General features: G+C 48.9%; 1 protein-coding gene across 3 annotated transcripts; it reads left to right on the top strand.

The window, feature by feature from the left end:
• On the top strand, positions 1-25,905 carry CDKL4 (cyclin dependent kinase like 4). 3 transcript variants are annotated; one of them, XM_063935418.1, is made up of 10 exons: positions 1-107; positions 1,823-2,044; positions 8,176-8,297; positions 8,629-8,701; positions 12,616-12,706; positions 13,519-13,719; positions 14,504-14,592; positions 15,093-15,149; positions 24,734-24,856; positions 25,091-25,905. In XM_063935418.1, exons 2-10 carry the CDS (start codon positions 1,877-1,879, stop codon positions 25,190-25,192), a joined length of 1,026 nt encoding a protein of 341 aa, XP_063791488.1. In that variant the 5' UTR covers positions 1-107; positions 1,823-1,876; the 3' UTR covers positions 25,193-25,905. The 3 variants fall into 3 exon arrangements, with proteins under 3 accessions (XP_063791488.1, XP_063791486.1, XP_063791487.1); XM_063935416.1 differs by having other exon boundaries at positions 1-183; XM_063935417.1 differs by having other exon boundaries at positions 1-187.

The raw sequence follows: 25,905 nt of genomic DNA, 5'->3' as shown, positions 1-25,905 counted from the left end.
GAAGAAGGCCGTCCCGGCCTAGTGCTTTCCCCTGCAGCCTGAGCACGGTTGCCCCGGGCAACCCATAGACTCCCATTACTAGAAGGGCAGCTGGTGGAGAATTTATAGTGAGTGACCACAGGTGACACGGGGACGCTACCACATTCTTGGGGACAGCCGCCTCCTCTGGGATTACACCAGCCAGTGGGTGACGTACTTAATAATGTTTTCCATTGCACTTTATATAATGCGGGGGTAGCTTTGCAGGGTGTCTGACCTTTGGGTTTTGTTTACGCATGGTGAAGCTGGTGTCTTCTATACACCAGAATATATATGTACTTACCTCATGGTGTGTTTGAATTGCTGCAACACCTGTATGTTCTGTGGTGTGCATAAATCAGTGGTAAAAGTCACTTTATTTACATTACTCGGGAGCGGCTGATGAGGAATAAACGTTTTATGTGATAGTAATGTCATTTTATCAGGTTACATTGTGATTTATCATGTTTCTACCCGCTCCGCCTTCATTCTGGGATACCTGGCAGGGACAGGCCATGTGGAATTGGGACTGTTTAGGAACAGGACGGCTGTAATTTATTTACACCCCACGTGGGCCGTGCTGGCTGCGGTCTGTGCTGTGGGCAAATATTGACTCCGGTTTTATCGCTGTGTGATCACTGCTGCAAATAAATACAAAACGATGAGGTACCCGGCTGGTAACACTGCAGGGTAATGGCAGAAGGGAGATACGCGGCTTGCGGGATAGATTATTTCATTTTTTGCTTTTTTTTTTTGCATATTGGGATCACAGCAAGATTTATCTGTGTAATTCCCAGTGACGTACTGTGATGTTAACCCACACTGGTCTATATGGGGTCTATTTACTAAGGCTTGGACGGAGATAAAGTAACAGCCAATCAGCTCCTGTCATTTTTCAAACACAGCATGTAACACGGCGGGAGCTGATTGGCTGGTACTTTATCTCCATCCACTTTATCTCTCTCCAAGGCTTAGTAAATAGAACCTATGTTTCATGCCTGCCCTCTGGGAGGTGCAGAGGGAGAAGTAAGAATAGGTGGTCAGGGCATGAATACCAGATTAGCATAGAGTGCAATACGATAAACCAAAAAATAACATTCAGTAGCGGATCTTGCTACGGGCACACAGGATTTTTGCACGGGGCGCCGCCTTCCGGAGGGCGCCGCCGCCGTAGCAAGATCCGCTACTGGTGGTGCGCCCCGGTGCTGTGCTGTCACAGCTGTGTGGTGCGCTATGCACCGCACGGCATTGTGGGAGCGGCACATAGACACTAGGGGTCATAATTGACCTGTGCTCTTATTGACTTATGTGGGAACATTATTAGTGGCCTCATTCGCTGTAAGGTTTCTCTTGTCTTGTCGAATGTATCCCTTTATGCGAAGTCCGTCCGTATTCTTGATTACACAATAGCAGAGTTACATCTGCTGTGTGTCTGAAAGGATATACTGTAGCATCACCTGTGTCACTGTAATTAAACCGTATTTTCTGCTGCCTGTTTAATTATCAGAAAAGTCCACTTTAATAGGGTTGTATCTTCAGCCAGACAGTTGGCCTGTGCGGGTGGCATGTGATAGACAGAGCAGGCGGAATGCCATTGGATGGTAACTACAGAAGATGGGATGTGATTGGTAGCTACTCATTTCCAATAATAAGGTTCTTTTCCCAAGAACAATTCACTCACTGCAATGAGGACTAACGTTTAATGGTCAGCTCTGGGTTACAGCCCATTACTGTGACTTGCATACTGTTTTATAATGCAGAATTACAGGTGGTGCACCTAACAAATATACACATTACCTTATAGCTGATACAACACCTTAATATAATTGGACCGGTAGACTGCCATTGCACTCCAGGGATGGAGAAGTACGAGAAGTTGGCCAAAATTGGTGAAGGGTCTTACGGGGTGGTCTTCAAGTGTCGGAATAAGGACACCGGGCAAGTAGTAGCCATCAAGAAGTTTGTTGAGTCGGAGGATGACCCTGTCATTAAAAAGATTGCCTTACGTGAGATACGTATGTTAAAGGTGAGGTCATTTTGTCACAAATCACATCCGTGCAAAAAATGACAGTTGTGGGGTAAAATTAGTTGTACTGACTATTTGTCACATAAAGAGGGACTTGATACCACAATACTTATGCATGTCAGGAGCCTTTACTATTCTGTGCTTCTGGGGAGCCTGTTCCTTCCATTATATAAATCTCAGTCTGTGGCTTCCTGCTGCCTCCATTCCCCTCCTCACATCATGTCACTGCCCCTGTCACATGCAGACCTGTCCTCATTAACACATCACTCATCTCCTGATATCGCCTGCCCGGACCGCCCACTTCACTCGCTAAGTGGGCAGCCGGGCAGGGGGGACCCCTGTAATCGGGAGACTTGCCTCCTCTTCCGGGGGGCCGGAAGGGTCACCCAATTTTCGGGAGCCTCCCGGCCATTCCGGGAGGGTAGGCAAGTATGCTCCATTCCCCTCCTCACATCATGTCACTGCCCCTGTCACATGCAGCCCTGTCCTCACTGACACATCACTCATCTCCTGATATACTCTGTGCTGCTGGGGACCCTGCTCCTTCCACTATATAACTCTCAGTCTGTGGCATCCTGCTGCCTCCATACCCCTCCTCACATCATGTCACTGCCCCTGTCATATGCAGCCCTGTCCTCACTGACACATCACTCATCTCCTGATATACTCTGTGCTGCTGGGGACCCTGCTCCTCCCACTATATAACTCTCAGTCTGTGGTTTCCTGCTGCCTCCATTCCCCTCCTCACATCATGTCACTGCCCCTGTCACACGCAGCCCTGTCCTCACTGACACATCACTCATCTCCTGATATACTCTGTGCTGCTGGGGCTCTGCTCCTCCCACTATATAACTCTCAGTCTGTGGCTTCCTGCTGCCTCCATTCCCCTCCTCAAATCATGTCACTGCCCCTATCACATGCAGCCCTGTACTCACTGACACATCACTCATCTCCTGATATACTCTGTGCTGCTGGGGACCCTGCTCCTTCCACTATATAACTCTCAGTCTGTGGCATCCTGCTGCCTCCATTCCCCTCCTCACATCATGTCACTGCCCCTGTCACATGCAGCCCTGTCCTCACTGACACATCACTCATCTCCTGATATACTCTGTGCTGCTGGGGACCCTGCTCCTCCCACTATATAACTCTCAGTCTGTGGTTTCCTGCTGCCTCCATTCCCCTCCTCACATCATGTCACTGCCCCTGTCACATGCAGCCCTGTCCTCACTGACACATCACTCATCTCCTGATATACTCTGTGCTGCTGGGGGAACACTGCTCCTTCCACTATATAACTCTCAGTCTGTGGCTTCCTGCTGCCTCCATTCCCCTCCTCAAATCATGTCACTGCCCCTATCACATGCAGCCCTGTACTCACTGACACATCACTCATCTCCTGATATACTCTGTGCTGCTGGGGACCCTGCTCCTCCCACTATATAACGCTCAGTCTGTGGCTTCCTGCTGCCTCCATTCCCCTCCTCACATCATGTCACTGCCCCTGTCACATGTAGCCCTGTCCTCACTGGCACATCACTCATCTCCTGATATACTCTGTGCTGCTGGGGACCCTGCTCCTCCCACTATATAACTCTCAGTCTGTGGCTTCCTGCTGCCTCTATTCCCCTCCTCACATCATGTCACTGCCCCTGTCACATGCAGCCCTGTCCTCACTGATACATCACTCATCTCCTGATATACTCTGTGCTGCTGGGGACCCTGCTCCTCCCACTATATAACGCTCAGTCTGTGGCTTCCTGCTGCCTCCATTCTCCTCCTCACATCATGTCACTGCCCCTGTCACATGCAGCCCTGTCCTCACTGACACATCATTCATCTCCTGATATACTCTGTGCTGCTGGGGACCCTGCTCCTCCCACTATATAACTCTCAGTCTGTGGCTTCCTGCTGCCTCCATTCCCCTCCTCACATCATGTCGCTGCCCCTGTCACATGCAGCCCTGTCATCACTGACACATCACTCATCTCCTGATATACTCTGTGCTGCTGGGGGACCCAGCTGCTCCCACTATATAACTCTCAGTCTGTGGCTTCCTGCTGCCTCCATTCCCCTCCTCACATCATGTCACTGCCCCTGTCACATGCAGCTCTGTCCTCACTGACACATCACTCATCTCCTGATATACTCTGTGCTGCTGGGGACCCTGCTCCTCCCACTATATAACTCTCAGTCTGTGGCATCCTGCTGCCTCTATTCCCCTCCTCACATCATGTCACTGCCCCTGTCACATGCAGCCCTGTCCTCACTGACACATCACTCATCTCCTGATATACTCTGTGCTGCTGGGGACCCTGCTCCTCCCACTATATAACGCTCAGTCTGTGGCTTCCTGCTGCCTCCATTCTCCTCCTCACATCATGTCACTGCCCCTGTCACATGCAGCCCTGTCCTCACTGACACATCATTCATCTCCTGATATACTCTGTGCTGCTGGGGACCCTGCTCCTCCCACTATATAACTCTCAGTCTGTGGCTTCCTGCTGCCTCCATTCCCCTCCTCACATCATGTCGCTGCCCCTGTCACATGCAGCCCTGTCATCACTGACACATCACTCATCTCCTGATATACTCTGTGCTGCTGGGGGACCCAGCTGCTCCCACTATATAACTCTCAGTCTGTGGCTTCCTGCTGCCTCCATTCCCCTCCTCACATCATGTCACTGCCCCTGTCACATGTAGCCCTGTCCTCACTGACACATCACTCATTTCCTGATATACTCTGTGCTGCTGGAGACCCTGCACCTCCCACTATATAACTCTCAGTCTGTGGCATCCTGCTGCCTCTATACCCCTCCTCACATTATCTCACTGCCCCTGTCACATGCAGCCCTGTCCTCACTGACACATCCCTCATCTCCTGATATACTCTGTGCTGCTGGGGATCCTGCTCCGGACACTATATAACTCTCAGACTGTGGCTTCCTGCTGCCTCCATTCCCCTCCTCACATCATGTCACTGCCCCTGTCACATGCAGCTCTGTCCTCACTGACACATCACTCATCTCCTGATATACTCTGTGCTGCTGGGGACCCTGCTCCTCCCACTATATAACTCTCAGTCTGTGGCATCCTGCTGCCTCTATTCCCCTCCTCACATCATGTCACTGCCCCTGTCACATGCAGCCCTGTCCTCACTGACACATCACTCATCTCCTGATATACTCTGTGCTGCTGGGGACCCTGCTCCTCCCACTATATAACTCTCAGTCTGTGGCTTCCTGCTGCCTCCATACCCCTCCTCACATCATGTCACTGCCCCTGTCACATGCAGCCCTGTCCTCACTGACACATCACTCATCTCCTGATATACTCTGTGCTGCTGGGGACCCTGCTCCTCCCACTATATAACGCTCAGTCTGTGGCTTCCTGCTGCCTCCATTCCCCTCCTCACATCATGTCACTGCCCCTGTCACATGTAGCCCTGTCCTCACTGGCACATCACTCATCTCCTGATATACTCTGTGCTGCTGGGGACCCTGCTCCTCCCACTATATAACTCTCAGTCTGTGGCTTCCTGCTGCCTCTATTCCCCTCCTCACATCATGTCACTGCCCCTGTCACATGCAGCCCTGTCCTCACTGATACATCACTCATCTCCTGATATACTCTGTGCTGCTGGGGACCCTGCTCCTCCCACTATATAACGCTCAGTCTGTGGCTTCCTGCTGCCTCCATTCTCCTCCTCACATCATGTCACTGCCCCTGTCACATGCAGCCCTGTCCTCACTGACACATCATTCATCTCCTGATATACTCTGTGCTGCTGGGGACCCTGCTCCTCCCACTATATAACTCTCAGTCTGTGGCTTCCTGCTGCCTCCATTCCCCTCCTCACATCATGTCGCTGCCCCTGTCACATGCAGCCCTGTCATCACTGACACATCACTCATCTCCTGATATACTCTGTGCTGCTGGGGGACCCAGCTGCTCCCACTATATAACTCTCAGTCTGTGGCTTCCTGCTGCCTCCATTCCCCTCCTCACATCATGTCACTGCCCCTGTCACATGCAGCTCTGTCCTCACTGACACATCACTCATCTCCTGATATACTCTGTGCTGCTGGGGACCCTGCTCCTCCCACTATATAACTCTCAGTCTGTGGCATCCTGCTGCCTCTATTCCCCTCCTCACATCATGTCACTGCCCCTGTCACATGCAGCCCTGTCCTCACTGACACATCACTCATCTCCTGATATACTCTGTGCTGCTGGGGACCCTGCTCCTCCCACTATATAACGCTCAGTCTGTGGCTTCCTGCTGCCTCCATTCTCCTCCTCACATCATGTCACTGCCCCTGTCACATGCAGCCCTGTCCTCACTGACACATCATTCATCTCCTGATATACTCTGTGCTGCTGGGGACCCTGCTCCTCCCACTATATAACTCTCAGTCTGTGGCTTCCTGCTGCCTCCATTCCCCTCCTCACATCATGTCGCTGCCCCTGTCACATGCAGCCCTGTCATCACTGACACATCACTCATCTCCTGATATACTCTGTGCTGCTGGGGGACCCAGCTGCTCCCACTATATAACTCTCAGTCTGTGGCTTCCTGCTGCCTCCATTCCCCTCCTCACATCATGTCACTGCCCCTGTCACATGTAGCCCTGTCCTCACTGACACATCACTCATTTCCTGATATACTCTGTGCTGCTGGAGACCCTGCACCTCCCACTATATAACTCTCAGTCTGTGGCATCCTGCTGCCTCTATACCCCTCCTCACATTATCTCACTGCCCCTGTCACATGCAGCCCTGTCCTCACTGACACATCCCTCATCTCCTGATATACTCTGTGCTGCTGGGGATCCTGCTCCGGACACTATATAACTCTCAGACTGTGGCTTCCTGCTGCCTCCATTCCCCTCCTCACATCATGTCACTGCCCCTGTCACATGCAGCTCTGTCCTCACTGACACATCACTCATCTCCTGATATACTCTGTGCTGCTGGGGACCCTGCTCCTCCCACTATATAACTCTCAGTCTGTGGCATCCTGCTGCCTCTATTCCCCTCCTCACATCATGTCACTGCCCCTGTCACATGCAGCCCTGTCCTCACTGACACATCACTCATCTCCTGATATACTCTGTGCTGCTGGGGACCCTGCTCCTCCCACTATATAACTCTCAGTCTGTGGCTTCCTGCTGCCTCCATACCCCTCCTCACATTATGTCACTGCCCCTGTCACATGCAGCCCTGTCCTCACTGACACATCACTCATCTCCTGATATACTCTGTGCTGCTGGGGACCCTGCTCCTCCCACTATATAACTCTCAGTCTGTGGCTTCCTGCTGCCTCCATTCCCCTCCTCACATCATGTCACTGCCCCTGTCACATGCAGCCCTGTCCTCACTGACACATCACTCATCTCCTGATATACTCTGTGCTGCTGGGGACCGTGCTCCTCCCTCTATATAACTCTCAGTCTGTGGCTTCCTGCTGCCTCCATACCCCTCCTCACATTATGTCACTGCCCCTGTCACATGCAGCCCTGTCCTCACTGACACATCACTAATCTCCTGATATACTCTGTGCTGCTGGGGGACACTGCTCCTCCCACTATATAACTCTCAGTCTGTGGCTTCCTGCTGCCTCTATACCCCTCCTCACACTATCTCACTGCCCCTGTCACATGCAGCCCTGTCCTCACTGACACATCACTCATCTCCTGATATACTCTGTGCTGCTGGGGCTCTGCTCCTCCCACTATATAACTCTCAGTCTGTGGCTTCCTGCTGGCTCCATTCCCCTCCTCACATCATGCCACTGCCCCTGTCACATGTAGCCCTGTCCTCACTGACACATCACTCATCTCCTGATATACTCTGTGCTGCTGGGGACACTGCTCCTCCCACTATATAACTCTCAGTCTGTGGCTTCCTGCTGCCTCCATTCCCCTCCTCACATCATGCCACTGCCCCTGTCACATGTAGCCCTGTCCTCACTGACACATCACTCATTTCCTGATATACTCTGTGCTGCTGGGGACCCTGCTCCTCCCACTATATAACTCTCAGTCTGTGGCTTCCTGCTGCCTCCATTCATACAGTAAGCGTAGATGTCCCCTGAACCTGCTGTAACTCCTGGTCTGGGTTTATTCCAGCAACTGAAGCACAGTAACCTGGTGAATCTGCTGGAAGTCTTCCGCAGGAAGAGGAAGCTGCATCTGGTCTTTGAATACTGTGATCACACTGTTCTTAATGAGCTGGAGAAACACCCCAACGGGTTAGTACATATGAGGAAACAGACTGTGCCCATGTGGCTGTTAATGAAAAATGCAAACCTAAATTTCCTTACGGTGTGGCCAGAAGTCAATTTTTTGTTTAAAAATAAACATTGGATCAATGACCATCGGAGATGTACGGAAAGCATCGGTTCTACGCACATCTCTGATTAAGGCCTTCAGTTTGGAGACTTGCCGTCTTTGTAATCCCATTTCTCCTGTTGCCTCGTGCAAAATGTCTTGGTGAATTCTAATCCCCATCTACCAGTATATATCCTGGTGCGGTCTCTCCAGCCGGATGTCACCCTGACCCTCCTGTGGCTTCTATTTCAGGGTTCCTGATGCGATGACAAAGAACATTGTGCTGCAGATACTACAGGCCGTGAGTTTCTGCCACAGGAACAACGTAAGTGCAGTGATCACCAACAGCTACTACATTTATCTCCTCAGATGTTACCAGGAATAATACCTGGACAGTCACCTCTCGTTCTGACCTATTTCCTGGTAACATACACACAATAGTGCCTGGTCACATACAGTAGGCGTGCTGCGTCACATTCACACACAGGAGGCGTGCTGCGTCACATTCACACACAGGAGGCGTGCTGAGTCACATTCACACACAGGAGGCGTGCTGCGTCACATTCACACACAGGAGGCGTGCTGCGTCACATTCACACACAGGAGGCGTGCTGCGTCACATTCACACACAGAAGGCATGCTGCGTCACAGTCACACACAGGAGGCGTGCTGCGTCACAGTCACACACAGGAGGCGTGCTGCGTCACAATCACACAGGAGGCGTGCTGCGTCACATTCACACACAGTAGGCGTGCTGCGTCACAGTCACACACAGGAGGCGTGCTGCGTCACAGTCACACACAGGAGGCGTGCTGCGTCACAATCACACACAGTAGGCGTGCTGAATCACAATCACACACAGTAGGCGTGCTGCGTTAGTCACACACAGAAGGCGTGCTGCTTCAGTCACACACAGTAGGTGTGCTGCGTCACAATCACACACAGTAGGCGTGCTGCATCACAGTCACACACAGGAGGCATGCTGCGTCACAATCGCACACAGGAGGCGTGCTGCATCACAGTCACACACAGGAGGCATGCTGCGTCACAGTCACACACAGGAGGCATGCTGCGTCACAATCACACACAGGAGGCGTGCTGCATCACAGTCACACACAGGAGGCGTGCTGCGTCACAATTACACACAGGAGGCGTGCTGCGTCACAGTCACACACAGGAGTCGTGCTGCATCACAATCACACAGTAGGCGTGCTGCGTCACAGTCACACACAGGAGGCGTGCTGCGTCACAGTCACACACAGGAGGCGTGCTGCGTCACAATCACACACAGTAGGCGTGCTGCATCACAATCACACACAGTAGGCGTGCTGCGTTACAGTCACACACAGAAGGCGTGCTGCGTCACAGTCACACACAGTAGGTGTGCTGCGTCACAATCACACACAGTAGGCGTGCTGCGTCACAATCACACACAGTAGGTGTGCTGCGTCACAGTCACACACAGGAGGCATGCTGCCTTACAGTCACACACAGGAGGCATGCTGCCTTACAGTCACAAGTCACACACAGGAGGCGTGCTGCATCACAGTCACACACAGGAGATGTGCTGCAACACAGTCACACACAGGAGGCGTGCTGCATCACAGTCACACACAGGAAGCGTGCTGAGTCACAGTCACACACAGGAGGGGTGCTGTGTTACACAGAGGAGTGGTGCTGCGTCAGTCACACACAGGAGGCATGCTGCGTTACAGTCACACACAGGCGATGTGCTGCGTCACAGTCACACACAGGAGGCGCGCTGCGTTAGTCACACACAGGAGATGTGCTGCTTCAATCACACACAGGAGGCGTGCTGCGTCACAGTCACACACAGGAGGCGTGCTGCGTTATAGTCACACACAGGAGGCGTGCTGCGTCACAGTCACACACAGGAGGCGTGCTGCGTCACTGTCACACACAGGAGATGTGCTGCGTCACAGTCACACACAGGAGATGTGCTGCGTCACAGTCACACACAGGAGGCGTGCTGCGTTAGTCACACACAGGAGATGTGCTGCTTCAATCACACACAGGAGGCGTGCTGTGTCACAGTCACACATGAGATGTGCTGCTTTAATCACACACAGGAGGCGTGCTGTGTCACAGTCACACTGGAGGCGTGCTGCGTTACAGTCACACACAGGAGGGGTGCTGCATCACAGTCACACACAGGAGGCGTGCTGCATCACAGTCACACACAGGAGGCGTGCTGCGTCACAGTCACACAGGAGGCATGCTGCATCACGGTCACACACAGGAGGCGTGCTGAGTCAGTCACACACAGGAGGGGTGCTACGTCACCGTCACACCGGAGGGGTGCTGCATCTCGGTAACACAGGAGGCGTGCTGAGTCACAGTCACACAAGGGAGGGTTGCTGCATCACAATCACACACAGGAGGCGTGCTGAGTTCCAGTCACACACAGGAGATGTGCTGCGTCACAGTCACACACAGGAGGGGTGCTGCGTTACAGTCACACACAGGAGATGTGCTGCCTTCTGTGTCACAGTCACACACAGTAGGCGTGCTGCATCACAGTCACACACAGGAGGCGTGCTGAGTTCCAGTCACACACAGGAGATGTGCTGCATCACAGTCACACACAGGAGATGTGCTGCATCACAGTCACACACAGGAGGCGTGCTGCATCACAGTCACACACAGGAGGCGTGCTGCGTCACAGTCACACAGGAGGCATGCTGCATCACGGTCACACACAGGAGGCGTGCTGAGTCACAGTCACACAAGGGAGGGTTGCTGCATCACAATCACACACAGGAGGCGTGCTGAGTTCCAGTCACACACAGGAGATGTGCTGCATCACAGTCACACACAGGAGGCGTGCTGCATCACAGTCACACACAGGAGGCGTGCTGCGTCACAGTCACACAGGAGGCATGCTGCATCACGGTCACACACAGGAGGCGTGCTGAGTCAGTCACACACAGGAGGGGTGCTACGTCACCGTCACACAGGAGGGGTGCTGCATCTCGGTAACACAGGAGGCGTGCTGAGTCACAGTCACACAAGGGAGGGTTGCTGCATCACAATCACACACAGGAGGCGTGCTGAGTTCCAGTCACACACAGGAGATGTGCTGCGTCACAGTCACACACAGGAGGGGTGCTGCGTTACAGTCACACACAGGAGATGTGCTGCCTTCTGTGTCACAGTCACACACAGTAGGCGTGCTGCATCACAGTCACACACAGGAGGCGTGCTACGTCACAGTCACACACAGGAGGCGTGCTGCGTCACAGTCACACACAGGAGATGTGCTGCATTACAATCACACACAGGAGGAGTGCTGCGTCCCAGTCACACACTGGAATGATGCTGGGTAACAGTCACACACAGGAATGTGCTGAGTCAGAGTCACAGTCACACACAGGAGGAGTGCTGCATCACAGTCACACACAGGAGGGGTGCTGCGTCACAGTCACACATGGGAGGCGTGCTGCATCAGTCACACAACAGGAGGCGTGCTGCGTCACAATCACACACGGGAGGCGTGCTGCGTCACAGTCACACATGGGAGGGGTGCTGCGTCACAGTCAGACATGGGAGGCGTGCTGCGTCACAGTCACACATGGGAGGCGTGCTGCGTCACAGTTACACATGGGAGGCGTGCTGCGTCACAGTCACACACGGGAGGCGTGCTGCATCAGTCACACACGGGAGGCGTGCTGCGTCACAGTCACACACGGGAGGCGTGCTGCGTCACAGTCACACACGGGAGGCGTGCTGCATCACAGTCACACACGGGAGGCGTGCTGCATCACAGTCACACACGGGAGGTGTGCTGCATCAGTCACACAGGAGGGGTGCTGCGTCACAGTCACACACGGGAGGGGTGCTGCGTTACAGTCACACATGGGAGTGTTGCTGCGTTACCATCACACACGGGAGGCGTGCTGCATCACAGTCACACACGGGAGGCGTGCTGCATCACAGTCACACAGGAGGGGTGCTGCGTCACAGTCACACAGAGGCTTATGGAATGGGGTGGTAGATGACACAGCAGTGACCTCGGCAGGTTCTCCCAGTGACATGTGGAGCTCTATATTGTCAGTTACTATATGGATAAGTTGTGGTGCTGCTATACTTGGTACACGGTGGCTGTCAGAGCAGCCGAGCGAGGGCGCCAGTGATATACCGCGCGGGGAGATGTCAGCGGTACTGCCACGTTTCATGCACAGTATTTAGCTGTGACCGTGCTTGTCTCTCCCCCCCTAGTGCATTCACAGAGACGTCAAACCTGAGAACATCCTTCTGACCAAACAGGGCGTCATAAAGCTGTGCGACTTCGGCTTCGCTCGAATCCTGAGTAAGTGTCATGTCCGGGCTTATGTGCAGCTGTTCCCGGTGATAATTATTATATTAACCCTTATTTATATAGCGCACACATATTCTGTGGCGCTTCACAGAGACTATTTCATACTTGCCTACTTTGAATTTCTCCTCTCCGGGAGAAGCCCGGAGAGGAGAGGAGACGCTGAAGGAGAGTTCGGGGGGCTGGACTGTGACATCAACAAGCCCCGCCCCCACATCCAGAAAATGCTGCGATTCGCGGGTCCGCGATTCGCGTAATTTTAACCCATTCGCCACTCCACGGACCCGCGAACACGGGAGATTATCTCTCCATTCTGCCCGCATCGCTAGGATGCAGGAGACCCGCCTACTCTTCCGGGGGTGGGGGGGGCTACCCCCAAAAAAGGGAGCATCCCGCAGCTGCCGGTAGAGTAGGCAAGTATGGACTATTTCAATCATTCACACCAGTCCCCGCCCCAGAGGAGCTCACAACGTGTATTCCCTATCACTTTAGGGTTCACTTGTTGTCGGAAGCTGTGTGTTTTTGGGGTGTGGGAGGAACCCCAATCACAAACGTGTGATGTACATACAGCATACTGGATGCTTGGCATCAGCTTCAGTGTCTTATTACAGGGGTTATCCGCCCTCCGTATAATGACACCAATGTCTTTCAGTCAGGATTTGTCCACATGGCTGAGCGTCAGCGGACGTAGCTCCTGGCCCTGACTCCTCCCCCTCATTTACATACTAGAGCCTGTGGCATTTGTCGGGAAATGGCAGCAGAGAGGGGAGCAGAGCTTCCCATTACTTATTGTTTTTCCTTTGCAGCCAGGCCGGGTGACGACTACACAGACTACGTGGCTACTCGCTGGTATCGGGCCCCTGAGCTGCTGGTTGGGGACACACAGTACGGAGCTGCAGTGGACGTCTGGGCCGTAGGCTGCGTCTTCGCTGAGCTGCTGTCTGGGCAGCCTCTGTGGCCAGGGAAATCTGACGTGGACCAGCTCTACCTGATCATCAGGACCCTGGGTAGGGTAGACAGATGAACATCAGACTAGACAGCAACTCCCAGCTCTGTCAATAGGTCGACACCATAGGGTCGACAGGGTCAAAAAGGTTGATGGTGTTATTTAGTGTTTTTAAAAATATTTCGCCCAAATTTGTTGAAATGCGTTCTCTCGCCACGCTTCGGCCGCCACAAGGTTACTAACGGTAATAGTTTGTGGCATGGATGGTAAATGCAGCAAAAGTTGTAAAAACATGAAAAAACCCTAAAAAGCTGTGTCGACCATTATCACGTCGACCTTTTGACTGTCTCTCATCCACCAACCGTGCCATAACCTGCCCAGTGGATGGCGCAGAGCGGAACGAACTGACGAGAAGCACACGGAGTATACACATAACGTTGCTTTCTGCCCCGTCTCCTTGGTGAGAGCCCATTCAACAATACATAGGTGGAGATATAGTATGGGTCCCTGTGGAATATCGCTCTGAGGCAACGCAGAAGCTTTAAGTAGCAGGTTTGTAGTGAACTGCCCGACACGTGCGGCATGGCCAGTGATGTCATACTAAGTTTTCCTGGAAATAACTGACATGCATTGCTTTCCCATTTGAGCTTTTTGTCACATATCAGGACTATACAGGTAGCGATAGCAGAACTCTGGTGATCGACGGAAGGAAATATTCACAGTACACTTTATACTTTTACACAAAAGTGCAGTGGTCAGATAGAGTCATTTTACGTTCTTGATTCGTGGCAATTTGGGGATTTATTAGTAATGTTAGATGACTTCCCGCCTTGCCTTTCTCACAGGAAAACTTATCCCCAGGCACCAGTACATTTTCCATAGTAACCAGTTCTTCCATGGAGTCAGCATCCCTGAGCCTGACCCAGACGATGTGGTAAGTACACTGCTATTGTACACTCACTTCCTGTCATGTGATTAGAGAATAGGGAACAGACCTACCTGTGAGTGACTTCTAGCGTAACGCAGCATAAAATATTTTTAGTAATACAGGGTAGACTGTGCTGCTCTTATAAGGAACATGGTGGTTTGGGTAGGGGAGCGGTTAGGTGGATTAGGGGGTGGTGTGGGCAGATTTTTGTCCCAATTTTTATTTTGTTATTTTTTTCAAATACTTTATACCAGAAATGACTCTAAGGCGAAAGCACCAAATTTGCTGACACCCAGCTGTAGACCCCAGGCAGCGCCATTCCTGCGCAATGACCAAGGAACAACTGCCAGAAATATCCCCCATAAATGTTCCATGTTCCATTCTACAAAAAGGCGCAGCATTCTGGACAGCGTGATAAACGTCAGGATAAACATGCTATAAAGTGACGCCTCTGCTTGCTATACATTTGGATTTAAATCTATCTTTGCAAATTCTTTCTTCCGCAGGAGACGCTTCAGGAAAAGTTCCCAAATATTCAGCCTATGGCGATGAGCTTCATGAAGGTAAAATGGAGGGCCCATGACTCCCAGAGGATTCTGGGAAATAGCGCACGCTGAAACTCCCTCTGCCACATTCTCTGATTGGCTGGTGTCAAATTTTGCTAAAATACCAAATTTTCCATAATATCAAAGATGGAAGGGCCGCAGGTCTGTAATTCCCCGTCATACCTCCTGGAATTCATCCCTCTGCTGCCATTCATCCCATTTACTGTCACGGTGAACCCCTGAAACATGTACACATACTGTATATATTATTATTATAATTTATTATAGGTGCACATACCTCTATGCACATGATTCAGGAGCTCAGGGAATCATGTTCCGTGAGCTCTTGAATCATCCTCTTAGATCTTACACACAGGCACAGCCCTCATCTTTTCTGTCCCTCGACCTCTGGCGCCACCTTGTGACAATGCTGCTAAATCTTACCAATAGCCATATGTCTGCCCATGTATTCTGCCACTGTATGACACCCCACCACACCCGCTGTGAGACTACGTCGTGGGAGCAAAGGGCTCTAACACACACTCCGGTTTTTCCCGGATGGCAAAAAGCCGGACAAACTTTGTCCGGCTTTTTGCCATCTGGGAGAAACCGGCAGAGTCGCTCACACAGGACGGCTTTGAGCCGTGTGTGATGCTGTGCGCATGCGCAGCATCAGACACGGCTTCAGAAAAAAACCTTGTGTGTGAAAGCTCCCCTTCACACACATGGTTTACTGCTCCAAAGACGGCCCGGCGGCCGCCCGGCCGCCGGACCGGGAAGTACTAAAAGGAATGACACTCTGGTCTGCATAAATGGAATGCCAATTGACTATAATGGGAGTAGATTGAACATTTATATATATTTCTAAAAATCTTAAACTTATGAACTATATCTTCAGCACACTTCTTCCTAAGGTGATGTCACATATTATAAATCCAGAATGACGCGGAATGACTGCGGTTTGCTATGGAATGACAGCTGTTTTATTCGCCACCTCTAAGCAAAATTAGCATGAAAGCACTGCATATGTCCCATATAGAACCCCCAAATTTTCTATGATCCCCTAAGCTCACACACTAATCCTTTTCCAAAAGTGTCCGCCTACATCATTAGCCTACTATACATGTCACATAATGTGGAATGACGGCGCTTTGCTATGGAATGACAGGTGTTTTATCCACCGCCCCTAAGCAAAATTAGCATGAAAGCACTGCATATGTCCCATATAAATTATAAAACCCCCGATTTTTCTATGATCCCCTAAGCGCACACACTAATCCTTTTCCATATGCGTCTGCCTACATCATTAGCCTACTATACATGTCACATAATGCAGAATTATGGCGGTTTTCTATGGAATGACAGCTGCTTTATCCAGCGCCCCTAATCAAAATTAGCATGAAAGCACTGCATATGTCCCATATAAAACCCCCAAACTTTCTATGATCCCCTAAGCGCACACACTAATCCTTTTCCATATGCGTCCGCCTACATCATTAGCCTACTATACATGTCACATCATGCGGAATGACGGCGGTTTGCTATGGAATGACAACTGTTTTCTCCACCGCCCCTAAGCAAAATTAGCATGAAAGCAGTGCATATGTCCCATATAAAACCCTCACATTTTCTATGATCCCCTAAGCTCACACACTAATCCTTTTCCAAACGTGTCCACCTACATCATTAGCCTACTATACATGTCACATAATGTGGAATGACGGCACTTTGCTATGGAATGACAGGTGTTTTATCCACCGCCCCTAAGCAAAATTAGCATGAAAGCAGTGAATATGTCCCATATAAAACCCCCGATTTTTCTATGATCCCCTAAGCGCACACAATAATCCTTTTCCATATGCGTCCGCCTACATCATTAGCCTACTATACATGTCACATAATGCGGAATGACTGCGGTTTTCTATGGAATGACAGCTGCTTTATCCAGCGCCCCTAAGCAAAATTAGCATGAAAGCACTGCATATGTCCCATATAAAACCCCCAAACTTTCTATGATCCCTTAAGCGCACACACTAATCCTTTTCCATATGCGTCTGCCTACATCTGTAGCCTACTATACATGTCACATCATGCGGAATGACGGCGGTTTGCTATGGAATGACAGCTATTTTCTCCACCGCCCCTAAGCAAAATTAGTATTAAAGCACTGCATATGTCCCATATAAGACCCCCAATTTTTCTATGATCCCCTAAGCGCACACACTAATCCTTTTCCATATGCGTCTGCCTACATCATTAGCCTACTATGCATGTCACATCATGCGGAATGACGACAGTTTGCTTTGGAATGACAGCTGCTTTATCCAGCGCCCCTAAGCAAAATTAGCATGAAAGCAGTGAATATGTCCCATATAAAACCCCCAAATTTTCTATGATCCCCTAAGCGCACTCACTAATCCTTTTCCATATGCGTCCGCCTACATCATTAGCCTACTATACATGTCACATAATGTGGAATGACGGCGCTTTGCTATGGAATGACAGCTGTTTTATCCACCGCCCCTAAGCAAAATTAGCATGAAAGCACTGCATATGTCCCATATAAAACCCCCAAGTTTTCTATGATCCCCTAAGCGCACACACTAATCCTTTTCCATATGCGTCCGCCTACATCTGTAGCCTACTATACATGTCACATAATGCGGAATTATGGCGGTTTGCTATGGAATGACAGCTGTTTTATTCGCCACCTCTAAGCAAAATTAGCATGAAAGCAGTGCATATGTCCCATATAAAACCCCAACATTTTCTATGATCCCCTAAGCGCACACACTAATCCTTTTCCACATGCGTCCGCCTACATCTGTAGCCTACTATACATGTCACATCATGCGGAATGACGGCAGTTTGCTATGGAATGACAGCTGCTTTATCCAGCGCCCCTAAGCAAAATTAGTATGAAAGCACTGCATATGTCCCATATAGAACCCCCAAATTTTCTATGATCCCCTAAGCTCACACACTAATCCTTTTCCAAACGTGTCCGCCTACATCAGGCCTGGCCAACCTGTGGCTCTCCAGATGTTGTAAAACTACACATCCCAGCATGCTCTGCCACAACTTTTGTATTCCGTAATAGCAAAACTGTGGAAGGGCATGCTGGGATTTGTAGTTTCACAACAGCTGGAGGGCAACGGGTTGGCCAGGCCTGGCCTACATCATTAGCCTACTATACATGTCACATCATGCGGAATTACGGCGGTTTGCTTTGGAATGACAGCTGCTTTATCCAGCGCCCTTAAACAAAATTAGCATTAAATGTTTCCCTAAGTACACACATCATACTTTGGGGGACATGTACTAAGCAGTGATAAAAATGGAGAAGTTGCCCATTGCAACCAATCAGCTGCTCTGTATGTGTTTATAGTATGCAAATTATAAATGCTACGCCCATGCTGATTGGTTGCGATGGGAAACTTCTCCACTGGCTCACTTCTCCACTTTTATCACTGCTTAGTACATGTCCCCCTATTTATTACATAGCTTTTGGTATGGTTAGTGAAATTAATTAAGTACAGTGTAACATTTGTAGCACCACATCTGATAAACTTGATGTATAGTTACTATAGTAGCAAAGCAGATTTGATAAATTAACCCTTTTTTTTTTTTCACCTACTTTTGTAAAAATTAAATTTTGGGGAAATTCATCAAGAAGGTAATGCAGGAGATATCACAGATATATATAAATTATTTTATATATATATATATATATATATATATATATATATATATTATTTTTTTTGATATATCACAGATATTTCCTGCTCACCTTTCCCTCCTGAGCTGGCCCAGCGTCTCCATACACTAGTATAGGGACCTCATTCATCAAGCTCTGAAAATACAATGTTTTCGGAGCTTTAATGTGGGAGCGCTATAGGTGGCGAATGCTTGCTTGCCCCCGCTGCTTACCTATTGGAAGCAGTCCCGGCTTGCTCCTCCCCCTCTCTACTCCACCTCCCTGTCTCTCTCTCCCCTCTCCCTCACTCCCCTCCTCGCTCTCTGTCCCTCTCAGCTCTCATGTTAAACCCCCTTATTTTTTTGTTACTGTCTCCTCCACTGATACATCCCCGTGATGTTTTCTATTATCTCATTGCCGACTCGGTCGTATTAATCACATCTCATATGTATCGGAGATGCGGATTGTGATAAATATGCCCGTTAGTCATTGAGTTTTGTAACATTCATTAATAGATTATTGTTTTACTTTAATATCACCTTAATTTTAAATAAATGATTTTATATATATATATATATATATATATATATATATATATATAAGTGACATGAACACTGGAATAGTATTTGAAGGCAGGTGTATTTGCCCCGGTTTCTATCCTACATGTTTTAAAACCCCAGGAAAGTTTTTAATTTGTGTTACTAACATTAAGATTGCCCTTCACTGGAATTAAGGGGCCTAGCCCAAACCCTGAAAAACAGCCCCAAACCATTATCCCTCCTCCACCAAACTTCACAGTTGGCACAATGCAGTCAGACAGGTAACGTTCTTCCGGCATCCACCAAACCCAGCTCCCTCCGCAAAGTTTTTGTACTTACGTTAATGCCAGTGGAAGTTCGGAACTCTTCAGCTATGGAATCAGCAGAGCGTTGGTGACTTTTACGCACCATACCCCTTTAGCAGTAATTGACTCTGCTCAGTGATTTTACGTGGTCTTCCACTTCGTGGTGTGGAGTTGCTGTTGTTCCTAAATGCTTCCACTTTCTAATATCACTTACAGGTGACCTTGAAATATCCAGCAGGGATGAAATTTCACAAACCGTCTTGTTGCAAAGGTGGCACCCTATCACAGTACCACGCTTGAAGTCACAGCTCTTCAGAACGACCCATTTTGTATCACCAATGTTTACAAATGGAGAAAGTATTGCTAAGGTGCTTGAATTTATATACCTGTGGCATCGGGTGTGAATGAAACACCTGGTATTCAATAATTGACAAGCACTTCTTTGACTATATATAGGTATATACACATATACATACACATACACACACTGCGGGGGGAGGCATTCACGGGACCGAACAACATAATAAAAAAATCCCAGGGAGACCACTCCGCTGATGATCAATGTTTCAATCCAATTGATTTTCGTCAGGATATATATATATATATATATATATATATATATATATATATATATATATTATGTTATAGTGTTTTAGACTGAATGTACTATTGTTATTTGAAAAGTCTGGCAGCATCTCTGTATTCTTTAAATATTTTGTGTTGTTATATAGGAACCGTGACAGGTAATATACAGTACTGACGCAATGATATGAGCAATTTAGTAAAAGACACTCCACATTTTTTGTAAAAAACAAATACTGATTATTATAGCTGATCAAGTTATTCAAATTGACTAGCCAAGATACCGCATTCCAGTGAGTGAATGACCATGACTCAGGGCCAAATTCAGAGATGGGCCCAAATGCATTTGAAGATATGATTTAGCTTGCAGTGGACATGAGAAAATATGCTAATCAGTCAGATGCCGTCTTTTGTATAGAGATGCTGCTGGCATCTCTCACATCTGCCGATGACGTATAAAATTGGAAATAACTCGAACATGTAACTTTTGAGTAAATCTATGCTATCTTAAGGTGCAAACAAACGGTGCGATTTTCCTTGCGATATGGACCATATAGTCCATATTGCAGGAAAATATAGTGCATATCGCATCGTCTGTATACAGCTTGCGATGCCGATGTGCGGTCCCGCGGCATAAACTTGACAAGAAAAAATAGACTGTGCAGGCAACCCAACATTGACTATATCGATGGTGCCGGGCTCCAGCCAAATCGCATAGTCAATGTCAGGTGCTATGCACATCGCACCGTTGGGGTCATTCCGACCCGATCGCTTGCTGAAGTTGTTCGCATGCCGTAGTTCCCTAGTGATCACCTTTGCCTGATTGACAGGCAGAGGTGGTCTATGGGCGGGAGCGGATGGCACCGCGGCGTTAGGCCGCCGTTTTTGGGGCGCGGTCCGGCCAACGCAGGCGTGGCCGGACCGTGCGGGGGGTGTGCCGCAGCGGCTGCGTGACCAGGGGCAGCGACGAGCAACTCCCGGACAGCCGCATGAGCTGCGCTGGCCGGGAGTTACTCAACAAGTACAAAAGCATCGCACAGTCTGGGAACATGATCGTAGCTTTGCTAAATTTAGCACAGCTACGATCAACTCGTAATGACCCCCCGTGTGTACGCACCTTTAGACAGAGTGTCTCTCCTACAACATCAGGCCCTCTCCAGCTGCAAGCAAACTCGCTGGTATATCGCTGGTCCGTCAGCCAGTGTGTACCAACAATGTCTGTCAACGCCGTCATTCACAGACATATCACGTCGTCCCTGCAGCACACACAATGTGTGTGTACCATACACCTCCTGCACAAACCGGCTGTGATTGACAACGCAACTGGGCGGGCGCATGTAAACTGCCAGCCCAGGTCATGATGTCATTCAAGACGGGTCGGGCAGCGTGTATACACAACACACTTCCGATCCTCCTATAGATCCATTGATCTGCAGATATATCTACCAGTGTGTACCCAGCATTAGCCAGTCTTGTCTTTGCTCCGAAAAGCAGCTGTCCCCACACTTTTATTGCTAATAAGGAAAGTTTACACTGATACTTCCTAATTTATTTAGTTTTTAACAGCAACCATTATATATTCATAATATAATTTCTCTCTCTCTCTTTGTGCCCATTTATAATTAAATATTTACCACTTATTCCTCCCCAAAAAACTTTTTCGGGTGATAACCGCAAATATTTTGAGCCATACAAGTGTATAACTGAGGGACTGCAGCGTTTATCTGCATTATCTGTGGCGATTCCTCCATTCCCGACAACAGCTGCAGCCACCATACATTTCTATGGTGGATTTGATACTACCAGAATGGCCCCTGCAGCTAATGCTATTTGAAGATGAAGTTAGACCGCTGTAGCCTATGGGCTACATTTCGCTTAATTATCCAGCAGAGGGTTCCCCCAGAACCCTCCCAAGCAATGTACTCCATGTGTGGTAAGTGGGACCGCACATGCACAGGAGTCCCGCTTCTACTCTGAGCCCCTGTCTCTGCGGGTGCTCCTTGATACATTTGCCTGGTATAATCGCCTGGTATAATTTGGGGGTTTTATATGGGACATATTCACTGCTTTCATGCTAATTTTGCTTAGGGGCGCTGGATAAAGCAGCTGTCATTCCATAGAAAACCGCCATAATTCCGCATTATGTGACATGTATAGTAGGCTAATGATGTAGGCGGACGCATATGGAAAAGGATTATTGTGTGCGCTTAGGGGATCATAGAAAAATCGGGGGTTTTATATGGGACATATGCAGTGCTTTCATGCTAATTTTGCTTAGGGGCGGTGGATAAAACAGCTGTCATTCCATAGCAAAGCGCCGTCATTCCACATTATGTGACATGTATAGTAGGCTAATGATGTAGGCGGACACGTTTGGAAAAGGATTAGTGTGTGAGCTTAGGGGATCATAGAAAATGTGAGGGTTTTATATGGGACATATGCAGTGCTTTCATGCTAATTTTGCTTAGGGGCGGTGGAGAAAACAGTTGTCATTCCATAGCAAACCGCCGTCATTCCGCATGATGTGACATGTATAGTAGGCTACAGATGTAGGCAGACGCATATGGAAAAGGATTATTGTGTGCGCTTAGGGGATCATAGAAAAATCGGGGGTTTTATATGGGACATATGCAGTGCTTTCATGCGGTGGATAAAACAGCTGTCATTCCATAGCAAAGCACCGTCATTCCACATTATGTGACATGTATAGTAGGCTAATGATGTAGGCGGACGCATATGGAAAAGTATTATTGTGTGCGCTTAGGGGATCATAGAAAAATCGGGGGTTTTATATGGGACATATGCAGTGCTTTCATGCTAATTTTGCTTAGGGGCGGTGGATAAAACAGCTGTCATTCCATAGCAAAGCGCCGTCATTCCACATTGTGTGACATGTATAGTAGGCTAATGATGTAGGCGGACACGTTTGGAAAAGGATTAGTGTGTGAGCTTAGGGGATCATAGAAAATGTGAGGGTTTTATATGGGACATATGCAGTGCTTTCATGCTAATTTTGCTTAGGGGCGGTGGAGAAAACAGTTGTCATTCCATAGCATACCGTCGTCATTCCGCATGATGTGACATGTATAGTAGGCTACAGATGTAGGCGGACGCATATGGAAAAGGATTAGTGTGTGCGCTTAGGGGATCATAGAAAGTTTGGGGGTTTTATATGGGACATATGCAGTGCTTTCATGCTAATTTTGCTTAGGGGCGCTGGATAAAGCAGCTGTCATTCCATAGAAAACCGCCATAATTCCGCATTATGTGACATGTATAGTAGGCTAATGATGTAGGCGGACGCATATGGAAAAGGATTAGTGTGTGCGCTTAGGGGATCATAGAAAAATCGGGGGTTTTAAATGGGACATATGCAGTGCTTTCATGCTCATTTTGCTTAGGGGCGGTGGATAAAACAGCTGTCATTCCATAGCAAAGCGCCGTCATTCCACATTATGTGACATGTATAGTAGGCTAATGATGTAGGTGGACACGTTTGGAAAAGGATTAGTGTGTGAGCTTAGGGGATCATAGAAAATGTGAGGGTTTTATATGGGACATATGCACTGCTTTCATGCTAATTTTGCTTAGGGGCGGTGGAGAAAACAGTTGTCATTCCATAGCAAACCGCCGTCATTCCGCATGATGTGACATGTATAGTAGGCTACAGATGTAGGCGGACGCATATGGAAAAGGATTAGTGTGTGCGCTTAGGGGATCATAGAAAGTTTGGGGGTTTTATATGGGACATATGCAGTGCTTTCATGCTAATTTTGCTTAGGGGCGCTGGATAAAGCAGCTGTCATTCCATAGAAAACCGCCATAATTCCGCATTATGTGACATGTATAGTAGGCTAATGTTGTAGGCGGACGCATATGGAAAAGGATTATTGTGTGCGCTTAGGGGATCATAGAAAAATCGGGGGGTTTTATATGGGACATATGCAGTGCTTTCATGCTAATTTTGCTTAGGGGCGATGGAGAAAACAGCTGTCATTCCATAGCAAACCGCAGTCATTCCGCGTCATTCTGGATTTATAATATGTGACATCACCTTAGGAAGAAGTGTGCTGAAGATATAGTTCATAAGTTTAAGATTTTTGGAAATATATATAAATGTTCAATCTACTCCCATTATAGTCAATTGGCATTCCATTTATGCAGACCAGAGTGTCATTCCTTTTAGTATGTCCCCGCCGGACCTTCCAGTGGTGAGACCCGGCTGCAGACCCGGGGCCGTGAGACCCGGGGCCGTGCAGTGTGAAGGGACCCTAGCCCTCACACTGTTAACTACAATGCCGGCACGGGAAAAAGCCGTCCGGCTTTTTCCCGGCCGGCAAAAGCCGGGTAGTGTGTTTCAGCACTTTATGTAAGGAAAAGCTCCTTCTTGTGACTTCTGTGCCCCCAGGTTTGTGCTAGAGGCTGCATTCAGTGTTTTCCCAGGCCAGGCCCTCTCCTACCTCTGACTCCTCTTTGTAGGGATGCCTGCGCATGAACCCTGACGACAGACTGTCCTGCGAGCAGCTCCTGGAGAGTAATTACTTAAACCCCACGCGTGAGGAGCCAGAGAAGAGGAAGGGAAAGGGGAGGCGGAGACAGCAGGTAATAATACCCCTGAGTGTCCTCCTGGCCAGCGTCATCTGGGGAGATTGGGGTGACACGGCCTAATTGTTACACTTTAATTGCTGTGGAATATTCCTATATGATGCAATGATCAATTCTACAAAAAAACATTTACTGTAGCAATAATCTCTATGCCCACAGGAAACGTTTCTGTGTCCCACAGATTAAATACCAGGATGGGGGTTACTTATATTTCTTTCCCCTTCTTTGCAGACGCAGCTGCTGCCGCAGATTCCCGGCAATGGCGTTTCTCCTGCTCCGGAGGGGAAAAACAAGCCCCGGGCCCACAAATTTGACCATTTCCCCAACATTTAGTGACTTCCAAGACCCCTAAGCAGTCTCTATGGGGCGTGTTCTAAGGGAGAGTCTGCCCTTATCACTGATACTACCGCCAGGACACGGAGAACTGAGTCGACCGTGGGTCTCGCGCTGTTCTCGTACAATTTACAATGATTTTTCCCAGAAGTCTGATTACTACGAGCAGCATTACTCTGTGGGACCTATTCGCTGACCTTCTGCCGCGTCATTACACTGTTGGCAGAGGAACCTACCCAGTCAGTGCTCCTACATTTAGGCCACAATAAAAGCCACCACGGGCCAGGCAACTACCCAGTTCCCTGATGAAAGTGGAGAACACATTTTGAACCCACCTGATGTATCCGTCTATCATATGTGAATAGGCCCCGCCCCATTGTCACATGACCTATCTGGATAGGTGAATCGCCTCATACATGCATCGTTTCCGACTTGCTGGGTCTGTGCAGATTGTTTCACGTGGGATGACCAAATTAAGCCAATGAGAGCCGGGTGTGTGGACGCTCCACAGATCCAAGCCTGACAGACTCTATTGTTAATATATCGGTCATGTGTGACGTGGAAAAGTGATGTTAGGGGAGGTAAAATAGAATAGATTACCTTGGCAGTAGTGGACCAGTACAATATCTTCCCAAATTAAAACAGTAATATATAACATTGTAAACATGTTAAGGGAACATTATAATAAAACTTTATTTCTTGTTCTTTTTAAA

This window comes from Pseudophryne corroboree, chromosome 7 (genome assembly GCF_028390025.1).
Source record: "Pseudophryne corroboree isolate aPseCor3 chromosome 7, aPseCor3.hap2, whole genome shotgun sequence".
Lineage (NCBI taxonomy): Eukaryota > Metazoa > Chordata > Amphibia > Anura > Myobatrachidae > Pseudophryne > Pseudophryne corroboree.
This window is presented reverse-complemented; position numbering and strand designations above follow the sequence as displayed.

Excerpts from the sequence above, each read along its gene's own strand:
- CDKL4 (XM_063935418.1), top strand. The coding sequence starts at position 1,877 with ATGGAGAAGTACGAGAAGTTGGCCAAAATTGGTGAAGGGTCTTACGGG. Across the intron at positions 14,593-15,092 it reads AGCCTGACCCAGACGATGTG|GAGACGCTTCAGGAAAAGTT; the intron begins GTAAGTACACTG and ends TTTCTTCCGCAG. Across the intron at positions 15,150-24,733 it reads TGGCGATGAGCTTCATGAAG|GGATGCCTGCGCATGAACCC; the intron begins GTAAAATGGAGG and ends TCCTCTTTGTAG.